The sequence below is a fragment of the Prorops nasuta genome, unplaced genomic scaffold, assembly GCF_024137725.1.
Source record: "Prorops nasuta isolate Cenicafe-Biocafe unplaced genomic scaffold, Cenicafe_Pnas_1.2 PNAS00010, whole genome shotgun sequence".
In the NCBI taxonomy this organism is placed as follows: domain Eukaryota; kingdom Metazoa; phylum Arthropoda; class Insecta; order Hymenoptera; family Bethylidae; genus Prorops; species Prorops nasuta.
Window position 1 is genome coordinate 3,721,092 of NW_027116807.1, and position 12,580 is coordinate 3,733,671.

The following is a 12,580-nucleotide window of genomic DNA, read 5'->3' on the forward strand; positions in this document are numbered from 1 at the left end:
TGTTTGTCTTCTGGTTTAATATTCAATGTGTTTGTAATGACAATGTTTGTTCATTATTTTACCTTTCTAACATTTAGTATCACAAACTTATCTCAAACTTATTATTTGGGATTTGCTAATTTAATCTTCAAATTATTATTTTTTATTGTTTTTATTTATTTTTTATTTTTATTTTTTTTTTTTTTATGGTTTGTTAAGAAAATTGCATAGGATTTTTACATGAGCTAGATCTATTTGTTCTATAATTTTTAGAATGTTAAATTCATGTGGTGAATGACAGTTTTCTATTACTTTTATCATGAGATATCTTTTTTCATCCCAAATTGGGCAGTCCCAAAATATGTGGTCTAATGTTTGATTTACTCTTAGGGAGCATTCACATAGTGGTGATTCAATTTGTCCTATTTTATGTAGGTAGTAGTTAGTTGTATATTGATTATTCATTATTCTGTTAATGGTGGATATCTGTTTCCTGGTTATAATGTCACTATTAAACCAATAGGTTTTCTCTTTAGCCTTTTTAAAAACCCTAAAAAAAACGAATTTCTGTATCGTTTTTTGGGGTTGACGTTTTGTCATTGAATTCTTTTATTATCTTGGTCTTTTCTAGATCTAGTATGTTCCTTGGGTCTATGGTTTGTATATTTAGTTGTGGGTTAATATTGTTGTTCTTGGTTATTTTGTCTACCAGCTCATTTCCTTTTATCCCTCTGTGACTGGGTATCCAAATCATTGTTATTTTTGTGTTTAAATTTTCCAATTCTGCCAGAATTAGGTTTATGTTGATTAGGAAGAAATTATGTATACCTTTATAGTTCATAGACTCTATTTTCTTGATTGAAGATAAAGAGTCTGTTACTATTATAAAGTTACTAATGCCTTGATCATTATTTTCCTTTTTATTGATAATCTCTTTTTTGATCTTTATGAGAGTGAACCATATTGCTGAAAGTTCAGCCGAGAAAATGTCATTTAGGTCATTTAACTTTAGTCTATGTATTATTTTATTTTCCTGATCCACCACAGCGGAGTAGCATTGTCCTAATGGAAAATTCCCTTTTTTGGAGCCGTCCGTGTAGTAGAGACCTGAAAATTTTGTCATTTTTTGCTTGATCTCTGACAATAACTTATTGTATTGTGTATCTGGGTTTGTGGAATGTTTTAAGGTTGTTCCTATTTCTATATTTGTATCCAGAACCTTGTCTTTATTGAATTGTGGTATTAGGAGCTCTGATGATGCCTTGTAAATTGGAATATTTCTATACCATTTCGCCAATTCCCTAAAGGAGTATATATAGAATGGAATATATCTTCTTGATGTATGTTGGTTGGATTTGATTAGATTGTCTAGTTCCTTAATTGCTAGTATGGTTGGGTGATTGGCTATAGTTAGTCTGTATAGTATCATTTTATTTAGATTAATCTTAGTCTTGGCTAGTATATTAATGTCATTGGATAAGAACCATGCTATATTATTGGATGCAGATGGGAAAATCCCTAGAACTTTCTTTATTATTGTTAGCGTTAGACTATCATATGAGTTAAGAACCGTATTATTAGAAGGATTTAGGAATATTATGGACCCCCATTCTATTTTCGGTCTTATTAGGGTGTTAATGATTTTCAGTAAGGTTTCTGGATTACATCCCCATTTGGAGTGTGTGAGCCATTTTATCAGATTGAACATTGGGATGAATTTTCCTTTTGCTGATTTAAAGTGCTGGTCCCATAGTAGTTTTTCATCAAATGTGACACCTAAGAATTTTTGTTTAGTTACAAATTTGATTTTGCCAAAGTTTACTTGTAACTCTCTTATTTTATTTACAGATATTTTCCTTGTGAAGTGCATCAGTGAAGACTTGTCTACAGATATCTTCATACCTATATCCTTTAGGTATTGATGAATGTTGTTTATCGATTCCTTCATGTCCAATGTTGCTTTTTCTAGGTTTGTCTCTATCGTATATATTATTATATCGTCCGCGTATTGCATCATTTTACAATTTCCCGTCAATCCTTTCTGCAGTTTGCTGACGTATATATTAAACAGTATTGGGCTTAGTGAGGAGCCTTGCGGTACTCCAATAGATGAGTTGCCTTCTGTAATGAATGTATTGTTATAATAGTATTTTATATTTCTGTCTATTAGTGTGTGGAATATATATTTAAGAATATTTTCAGGTATATGGAGTTCTTTAAGGATTTCAATTAGGATGTGTGGTATAACCTTGTCAAATGCTGCCTGAATATCTAGGAATGTAGCGATTAGATTGGATCTGGTTATGAATGCCTGATATATGTGGGATGAAAATATTATCAGACAGTCATTGCATGATTTACTTGTTCTGAAGCCAAATTGATAGTCTGGTAGAATTTTGTTTAATTCAATATATTTCTTTAGCCTCTCTGTTAAGGTTTTTTCATATAGTTTCTTCACACAACTTTGTAGAGATATTGGCCTGAATTTATCTGATTTATCCTTTTTTAATAGGATTGTGTCCATTTCGTTCCATTGTTTGGGAAAATCTCCTGTTTGTAGTATCTGGTTAAATATGGATAGTAATCTATTTTTCCAATTTAGGTTTAATCTCTTAAGGATTTTGTTATCAATTATGTCTCTTCCCGGAGACGAGGAAGGTTTTAGATTCTTAATGGCGAAATCCAATTCCTTTAGGGTGATGTTGCTGTTGTCCCATTTACATGTTGGAGTGAAGGTTCCACTATTTTCTGTGTATAGGTCTTGTCTGGTTTTAAAGTCTGGTAGTATATTAACTGTTGGTGGTATCAAATCACGTATAGTGTTCATTAGTGATTTCTCTAATGGGGCTTCTATTATGATATTTTCTCCTAAGTATCTTGAGTTTTTTAGCATTTTTATTTTATTCCAAACTTCTTTTATCGATGTTTTGAAATTTATACCTTCAATAAAATTATTAAATGAATCACGTTTTTTATTTCTTATTATTTTTGTAAAATCCTTATTCCTTTCATTATAAATTTCTAGGTTTTGTTGGGATGTGTTTAATAAGTAATGTTTATATGCAATGTTTTTCAATAACCAAGCTTCTTTGCATTCGTCGTCCCACCATGATTTCGGAATAGATTTTTTATTTTTCTTTTTCATCTGTAATTTTAAGTTGTTTTGGTCATCATATAATCCCCTTGCTTCTATTATTATTTCTATTAATGTTTTGTATAGAGTATTATATTCTATTAAGAAATTATTGTTGTTGATTTCCGAAGCTACTATTTCGCTATTTATTTCTTTGTCGAATATGCTGGTATTTAATTTTTTGTGATTTATCTTTTTCCTGTATGATATATTTTCATTGTAATCTCCTAATGACAATTTAATCGTGATTGGATAGTGATCGCTATCATAGTTAACTTCATCCACCATAGTCATATATGAATCTATTTCTGGGAAGTTTTTGTGAAGTATTATTACATCTGGGATACTTGTAATGTTTGGGTGACTGTTTAGGGTGGATTTATTTTTATTAGCTACTATAAGGTCATTTTTCTCCAGAAATTTATTTAGTGTAATTCCGTTAGAATTGTTTCTTGAGCATCCCCAATTGTTGTGTTGACAGTTTAAATCTCCCAGTATTATAAAATTCTTTTTATTTTTTGTGATTGCCTCAATTTCCTTTAGTAGGATGTTAAGTTCTGTTTCTCTTATATAGTTATTTGGCTTATTATATATAAGCACTATATATATGCTTCGATTTTTGATTGATATTTTGGTACAGTTTATTTCTTTTATGCTAATTTTACTTGTGTCTAGAGGAACTGTGTATGCTAACACATCATTTCTTATAAGTGTAGCTATTCCCCCTCCATTACTATCCCTGTCTTTTCTATTTATCTTATATCCATTAATGTAAAATGCATCATTTTGTGAGAGCCATGTTTCCGTTAGACAGATTATATCACTGTTGTTGTTATTGATAATTTGTAACACCGAACCTTTTTTGTATTTAATACTTCTTGAGTTCCATAGGGTTAATGTTACTACCATATCTGAGTTTTTTTTTTTTTTTGGCTCATTTTAGTTGGTTAATCCTTTCGTTTGTGTAATGTTATTATTTTTATTATTTGTTATTTAGTTTAACCTTATTATTTACCCTTCTTTATGAAAATATAAATTGCGGGCCAGGTCTCTAATATCCGTTTTCTTCTTTTTAATTTTATGATCAGTATTTCTTTTCGATATTTTTGTTATTTTAGGCAATTTTGAAATGTGGTCTTGTTTCTTAGTGTTAATATCTAGTACGTTGATTACATCATGAGGTGAATTTAGTTTCTCTGATTGTTGAGAATTATAATTGAAATCTGAAATTTCTTGAGTACTTGTACTATCCTTTATTGATTCCTTAATATTGTTTAATTCAGCAAAAACAAAATCTTCCAATGATTGGGAAATATCTATGTTAGAATTAATTGTTTCAGAGGGTTCCATTTCTTGGATAATCATTTTCTCCCTTTCTGGATTAATTTCTTTATCAATATCTATATCTTGATATATCTCCGGTATGCTTATTGGTGTGTGGGTTTCTTCATGTTCTTCTTTGTTTCCCATATATTCCTTCTTTCTTGAGACTTTTTTATTTAATTTGTCTTCTTGATGTTTTGATGGAACTGTTTCCGATTGATATGCAATCAATTCTTCTGTTGTTTCATTATTATTGGTTGTAAAAGTCATATTATTATTCCTTTTCTCCATATATATATTAATCCATTCGAATAAGTAGTTGTTTTTATCGTTGTTAGACCTTTCAAAGTAACTATCTATTTCAAATTCAGTAGTGAATCTTTGTCCGTTTATAAACTTTTTCGCTTCTTTATTATTACAGTTATTATAGGCTCTTACCTTTTTTATTAATTTAAGGTATCTAAGCGTAGGACACAGATTACTGAGGCTTTCATGTTCATTTATTTTGTGGCAGTTTCCACATCTAATTTTGTTTGTGCATTTGTCCTGTGTATGGTCCCCTGCACACTTCTGACATCTTTCATGTCCACGACACTGTATCTTGGTGTGACCGAATCTTTGGCATTTCTGACATTTTTTGATCCTATCAATAAATGGTTTTAACCTTAGTTTCACATTAAAAATATATATATATGAAGGCAGAATATTAGTGAGGAATGTTATCTTTATAGTATTTGTGGGAATAGGTACTTTGTTAGTATGGTCCCATCTTGTTAGGCGTTCCAAGGAAATGGCTTGGGAGTTGTTTTTATTGGAGTTTATATCATTTTTAATTTCATCCAGACTTAAGTCTGTAAGAACGTACCTTGCTATTCCAATTCTAGCTATAGCGTTGTTTGGGATATAGAAAATCCAGTCACGATGTTCCACTTTATATTGTAACTCCACCAATTTGTTTGCATGTTTGTAGTTATTGAGCTTAATTTTTATAGTATTGTAGTTCACCTTTGATAAGCTGTAATCTTCCTTAAAATATGATTTAATTATTTGGCTTACCTTCATTAGATGGTAATTACCTAGGTTATCTGCTTCTCTTGATGAAATCAGGTTTACTACATATGGGCCTGTATGATCTCCATTGTATCTATTTTCCATTTGTTCCCTTGCTTTATTGATGTATTTTGTGTTTTGTTGAATATCTCTTCTATCTTCTGTCTCATTTCTTGAGGAGTAGCCTTCCTGGCCATTTTCGCTTATATGCATATTATTGGAATGTTTGATGAACTCCATATTGGTTTTTTTTTTTTTTTTTGTAAATTTACTTGTTCTTCTGTTGTAAGATTCCTGGCAGAAAGCTAATCACTTGATTTCGTCTGCTTATATCACTATTTCTTATTAAATTTCTCAGAATTCATAAGACAATATAATTTTTAACGAATGATTTTGTAATGCTCAGGCTGAGTGGTTATATGAACTCCCGGGGAGAAGGTTAGACCTTCAACCCAAGTAGTTTCTAACCGGTAATGATATAACTATTGTTCGATGTGCTTAGATTTACTTAATAGAGACAAAATTGTTTATACTTTAAATATATTATGCTGCTTTATACCATTCAACCCCGCAGGCCGTTGAAGATAGCCTCTCTGGGACTCTATATGAACCACGTGCTTCTTCTTTCGAGATTATTATATTTAATTCGCAACTGAATCATCATTGGTCTTCACAATTCTAGCAAACATTCTAGCACGAAATCCAGCATAGTGTGCCGTAGGCTTAAGGCTGAGTCCTACCAAAGTCTAATTAATTAAAGTGGTATAGTATCCGTTACGTGAACTATACTACTTTAAGTAGCTACTGGTTGTTAATGATACAGTTCATGTTACGTGTACTATATCAATTTAATTAATTAAACTTTGGTACATAGGGGACTCGGCCTAAAGGGCCGAATTCATAATAAGTATAAAATCTATATTCTATGTATTTCAATGATGTAACGATGAACAAAAAAATTCTAGATGGATCAATGGATGATTCTACGAGGTAAAATAACATTTGGCAACGTTATCGGTAAAATAGAAAGTTTTTGTGCCGCCCTCTTTTGAGACAATCATCAAGTCAGTAATGCGTGGGTAGCGCCACATCACGGAGACTTGATGTACTATTTTAATACTTGTGTTCGTTATGTTGATGATTCACAATTATTTCCACCACCTACAAAGAGCAGTGGAGAAGTTAAAAACAGAAAATGATCTACGGTTCACCCACGAACAATGTGTGCGAGTTGGTGTAAGTGAGAATTGCTTGAATTTTCGCAGGTGGTGTGTCGTGTGTGGTGATCATCACCAGAGTCATCAACTGATCACTCAGTGGTGTAATGGTGTTTTTGGATGCCGCCAGTCAGGGTATAACAAGGAGGGCCAGTTGATTGGTCATAAAACGCTTTAAAAAATTCTTACTGAAGACTTTTAAAAGCCTTGGGCGTAACCCTGGAATCTTACAAGAGCTTAGAATGCACCTATAATAAAGAGAGTCTAACCAGGTTGGATCGTGTTCGTTTAACGTTTTGTCCTGTTCCGTGAGAAGATTACGCGAACGCACTCGAGAGGAGTGAATCAAACAAGAAGAAAAAGAGAAATAAAGAGTGATTAAGAGAGAGAGGGAAGTAAAATAGAGCGAGCGAGAAAAGAAAGGACAAAGTTTAAGAAAGTTTGACAAGCAAATCATCGGGTTCCCAAGGAGTATGCAAATAACGTCAGTAGGGATCCTTCTTGCAAATAATGTAAGCATGAATTAGAATAATCCAAAAGAGCCAATAAGAGAGGCTAGCAGACTGTGTCAGGGATTGGTTTTTATAAATATAACCACTGCCAATGTGTGATTCGGCCGACGCTTCTTACGTACAAAAGCTAGGTTATCTGCAGCTTGACGATGATTCCAATCAAGTCGCGACTGCTACTAGGGTCTCCGGATCGAGACCCGAGGCTCAAGTTCCAGTTTCGAGGAGCATGACCAATCGTAGTGACGTCAGAGTTTCTGCAAGGCCAGTAGGAGCCATAGAAAGTTTCATTGAGGCTAATGTTTCTGATAGTTGCAGGCAAACATCAGTGGCAGACTATAAACTTTACGAACGTGAGAATATTATAGCTGCTTCAAGATTTGCCACTCCTAAGCCAGTAGAACAGATTAGTGGGCAACAGCAAAATCAGGCACGTAATGTCGATCAGCAAACACCTGTATACGAGAATATAGAATACTATCCACAGCAGAGCCAGACTCATCCACCTTATTACCATCCTGTAGAGTCAAGAAAAAGCCCTAGGAGTAGTCCCAGAACTTCGCTCTCTGGAGAAGCTTACGAAGCAAGCTTTAGAAAGGCTCAGCCTCAAGTACCTACAGGAAATCGCTACCAAACTTCTTCACCTGCTAAAGAGCTTCCACCATATGAAGCTCCACCAGTTTATGAGAATATACAGGAGATTCATTTCAACGACAATTCACAAAACAAACCTGGGCCACAGGTTCCACCTAACTATTATTTGCCAGCAAACATCAATGGGGGTGATTACGTTGTTATGACAGGAAAGGTAGGACAAAGTCAAAGTCAGCGTACATTAAATCAAAGTTTGCCTTACTCACAGCAAAGAGGATTAACATCACGTAGTCAAAGCTATGATAATTCCAATTTGTCACGCTCATCGGATGGAACAACCTTAAGGTATTTGCATAGTTCATCTGCGACTTATTCCGAGCTTCAAAGCAACAGGGGTACTTATGTACCACCATCCGAGCTGCAAACATCAAATAGAAATTTTAGTTATAGTTTGGAACAGCAGCCTCAACAACCTCAGCAGCCCTCTCCAAGATCTGGACTTCCTTATCATAGTGAATCTCCTCCAGTACGTTTACCTCCTGAATCGCATCATTATAGAAATAGTTTACCGGATAATACTACAAATCCACAGCAGCAAGGGTATCGAGCATTAAGCCAAATTGAGAATAGCAACCCGCCAAATCAATATCGTCAAGAGACAGCCCCTCCTTATAAATCTTATATAGAGCAAACAGGTAGAACACCAAATCAGGGATACTCGAGTGATCAGTCTCGAAATTCTCCCGTGTATGGTATACGTACTATGGAACAAACAGCTTGTCGCAATAGCATGTGCTATTCGCCAAACCGAACGTTGCCTTCAAACGATAATAGGAACTATCATCAAGAGAGTCGATCAGATTTTCCTCCAAGGAATTCACCGGTCTACTCGTCCAACAGATCTTCGGAAAATCTACGATTAAATGCCTTGCAAAATGATAGGAATTTTACACCAGATTCATCTGACTTACCTGGTGCTATAAATACAAATTTATTCTCCCCGGGTCGTGTTGATCCGCCTAGAATAATTAATCTTAGTAATAATGGAGTAAGAAGCTCAGTAAAGACCAGTCCAACGCAGGGACATATGCCGTCCGACATAAGTGCGCAAAATCTTTCTCATTCCCCCAGACACATTCCATTATCCTCATCGAGCAATTCCCTCGGTAGCCCAGTGAAAGGACTAGTGCAAGCACCGGTTACCAGTGCTCTCGCGACCACCAGTGAATCTGAGCCGGGAGTCCACAGACCCAGAATCACCAGTTTACCACCAGGAGTAACCAGCGGAGTCGCTGGTCCGGTATTCTTAAGTGCCGGTGGCGTTCCTGTTCTTCAAAGATCATCCGTATCGGAGCTCGAGGAGCGAAGATCCGTCAGTCCACCTAGCAAGCCTACCACTGGCAAAGGCCTGCTACCTTACAATGTTATTCCACCGAGGCTACCGGTAAATATTATTACCCCTTCCACCATTTATATATAAATGTGTGTGTCTATAATCAAATGAATAAAACATAGGATTAATGGTGGTACAAGCAATTGCATCGTTTATTCATTCTCTCTATTATAGTCATACAAATCTTTAGATAGATTGCTAATTGAATGATTGCTTGTCGTGAGCAAGTAAACAGTACACTTCCAGTTAGAACTCCCTGAAAAATCTTTGGGATAGATTATTTTTTTATTTAAATTAATATGAAATATTTTTCTACAGGGTCCGACTGAGGCCGAGAGGAAAATTGAGGAACTTACGAGACAATTGGAGGAGGAGATGGAAAAACAGGAGGAGGAAGGAGAATATTTTGGTACAAAGAAAGATTACTTCTCAAGAAATTCCACCCCTCCTTTTCTACATAAACTCTATATACTATCGAGATAGAGTAAACTACATCATTCCTTAAATAATCCGGTGGTTACGTGTTGGACTTAATTCGTAATCCAACTCTCTCTGAAACCGTACAGTTACTAAAAGACACGTTCAAGGGAGAATACGAACAGCATAGAATTCAATAAATACACCAGCATTGTGCAAGTGAGAGACGTTGCGTCGCAGCCGCTCGTGCCGCCTTAAAATAGTTGTATGAGCATATATAGAACATTTGAATTATGCGTGTACAAATTTTAGGGGCTATAAGGATCTGAGACAAAGACAGACAGGAGCTTTAACCAAATAATCGTTTAGTTAAGAGGGGAATGCTTAAGTTGTTTCGGCATGCTCGAACGACTCTTCCTTTTTCGTGTTTTACTATTCGTGCATAGCTTAGTATATATGAGCTGCTCTGCTGTACTCTCTACTACTAAGTTACTTTAATCGCATTATAGATAGAACAGTCCGATTTACTGGCGAACTCTAGTCGTTTAACTCTGTTCGCATATACGTGTATACTGTGCTTAGAAAGAGAACTTGATATATTTCTTCTCAAACACTATGGCGGAAACAGTTTTACCCATAGAGAGCTGTGAGTCAGTTGTTCCGCGTTTCTCCATTTCACGATAAATATTTTCGTTAGCAACACCGACTAGTGATTTATATTTTCCATTGGAACCCTGAAGCCTTGGTTTCATGCAATGCCATTCTTGAAACGCATTTCGTTCAAGATCTTACACTGACTTGCTCTTCAATATTTTATTCTTCGCATGCTTCGTGAATTTTTCATAATTGTGAATCTTACATCAGTGCTCTTGATATTTTAAAATGATACACTTTAGAGAAATATATTTCCTTCGCTTGAAAACTTGTGCTGCGAGAACGTGTAATTAACATTTTATTTTTGTCTTAGGTATTTGTCACACTTGCGGTGAAAAAGTAACCGGTGCTGGTCAGGCTTGTCAAGCAATGGGAAATCTCTATCACACCAACTGTTTCATTTGTTGCTCTTGCGGAAGAGCTTTGCGTGGCAAAGCTTTTTACAATGTCCATGGAAGGGTCTATTGTGAAGAAGATTATTTGGTAAGTGGAAAAAATAATCGTTCCATTACAACTATTTATCGATATGCGATACAGTTAATAATGTAAATATTATTTTACTAGTATTCCGGCTTCCAGCAGACAGCCGAGAAATGCGCGATATGTGGTCATCTTATCATGGAAATGGTAAATACTAAGGAGATTATAAATATCCCAATTTTCATATCATCTCAAATTTAATTACTTTTAGATTCTGCAAGCCATGGGTAAATCATATCACCCTGGATGCTTCAGATGCTGCGTTTGCAACGAATGTCTCGATGGAGTTCCCTTCACAGTTGATGTTGATAATAAAATTTATTGCGTCAATGACTATCATAGAATGTTTGCACCGAAATGTGCATCATGTGGCAAAGGCATTACTCCAGTAGAGGTAATCACCTGTGTATATTTTAATCAAAACAAAGAGTTTGTAGGAATTCAGAGTAGTTGGGGGAAGGTTAACTTTTGTTTGTATTTCAATTTTCATTCTTTCTAGGGTACGGAGGAAACGGTAAGAGTAGTATCGATGGATAAAGATTTTCACGTGGATTGTTATGTTTGTGAGGATTGTGGTATGCAATTAACTGATGAGCCGGACAAAAGGTGCTACCCACTTGATGGCAGACTTATGTGTCGCGCTTGTCACATTCAGCGCTTATCGCATACGCAGCCTAGAGCGCCACAACCGGTTTCAGCCAGCTATCAATTTATGGGATAAACTAATAGTGCAATTGCTATTTGCTCTTAGATGAAATTTTCATAGCTCTTGTTCGAGTTATTTAGTTTTTACTGCCTACAATATATTGACATTTGTTCGAATATGTAGTCGAACAGAAAGACTGGGTAATTAGGAAATATCGTACTACCCACTGCAACATTAGGCTGATTTTTATTACCTATACTTTCTGCACCTTTCGGACAACTTTATATCGTTTGTCACACGATGTGTATACTTTGAATGAAAAGTGTAGACAGTAGAGGTAACAAAAACGGACCTATCTTCAATAATAAATGCAATTTTTGCAACCGTAGAGTGAAGCGTTCTTATAAAGAAGTATATTCGTATCAGGTGATTGAAAATCGTACGTCGACGATCGGTGGTGTATATAAGCCCGGTATATTTAATATATACAGTCTTATTTATTTGCCCAAGGTACTCAATGAACTAAGTGACAAAATTGCGATGATTTAGTTGCGTGAGCAACTGTGATATAGTAGCATAATAGTAGTTTTTAGGGAATTAATTCACGTTGTTCGTATAATGCGTGGTTTATTACTATCACTAATGTTATTCCGTCGCTGCACATCGAGGTATTTTTTACTTTTAATCAAATCCACGATATTTATGGGCGATCTTAATTGTTATTTAACTTTTACTTTTAAATTGTCACGGATTATCGATAAAATTTATCGATATCTTGTTGAACAACACGCTCTGTTCATCAAAAACTATTTAATAACAGTATTTATTAGATAAATAACCAATCATGTTTAAATGTAAGCAAGTTCCATAGTATTTATAAGATTTATTGATGTATAATGAAATGTTATGGACCATTAGGAGTGACTATTACTGAAGCTTCAAAATTATATATATAAAAAGCACATTACTATGATAAGATTGATAAAGCTAATTAATTGTTGACATATGCATTCGCACTGATAAACGCACAAACCAAGCTGCCAAAAATTTTGCTTCAGGAATTATATAAATGTAATTGTTTATACATTTACAATAATTTTAACTACTGAGTATTGTAGATAAAAGTACAATTTTATTTAAATGCATGCACGGTATGTAACGCAACAGCCGTTCAATAAAAAATCA

General features: G+C 34.7%; 1 protein-coding gene across 1 annotated transcript; it reads left to right on the plus strand.

Annotated features, from left to right (window-relative positions):
- Window positions 1-6,494: 6,494 nt before the first annotated feature.
- jub (LIM domain-containing protein jub) lies at window positions 6,495-12,440 on the plus strand. The gene is made up of 6 exons (XM_066732739.1): window positions 6,495-9,249; window positions 9,517-9,607; window positions 10,583-10,752; window positions 10,834-10,896; window positions 10,961-11,143; window positions 11,249-12,440. The coding sequence occupies exons 1-6, from the start codon at window positions 7,306-7,308 to the stop codon at window positions 11,468-11,470; spliced, it is 2,673 nt and encodes an 890-aa protein (XP_066588836.1). The 5' UTR covers window positions 6,495-7,305; the 3' UTR covers window positions 11,471-12,440.
- Window positions 12,441-12,580: the final 140 nt, after the last annotated feature.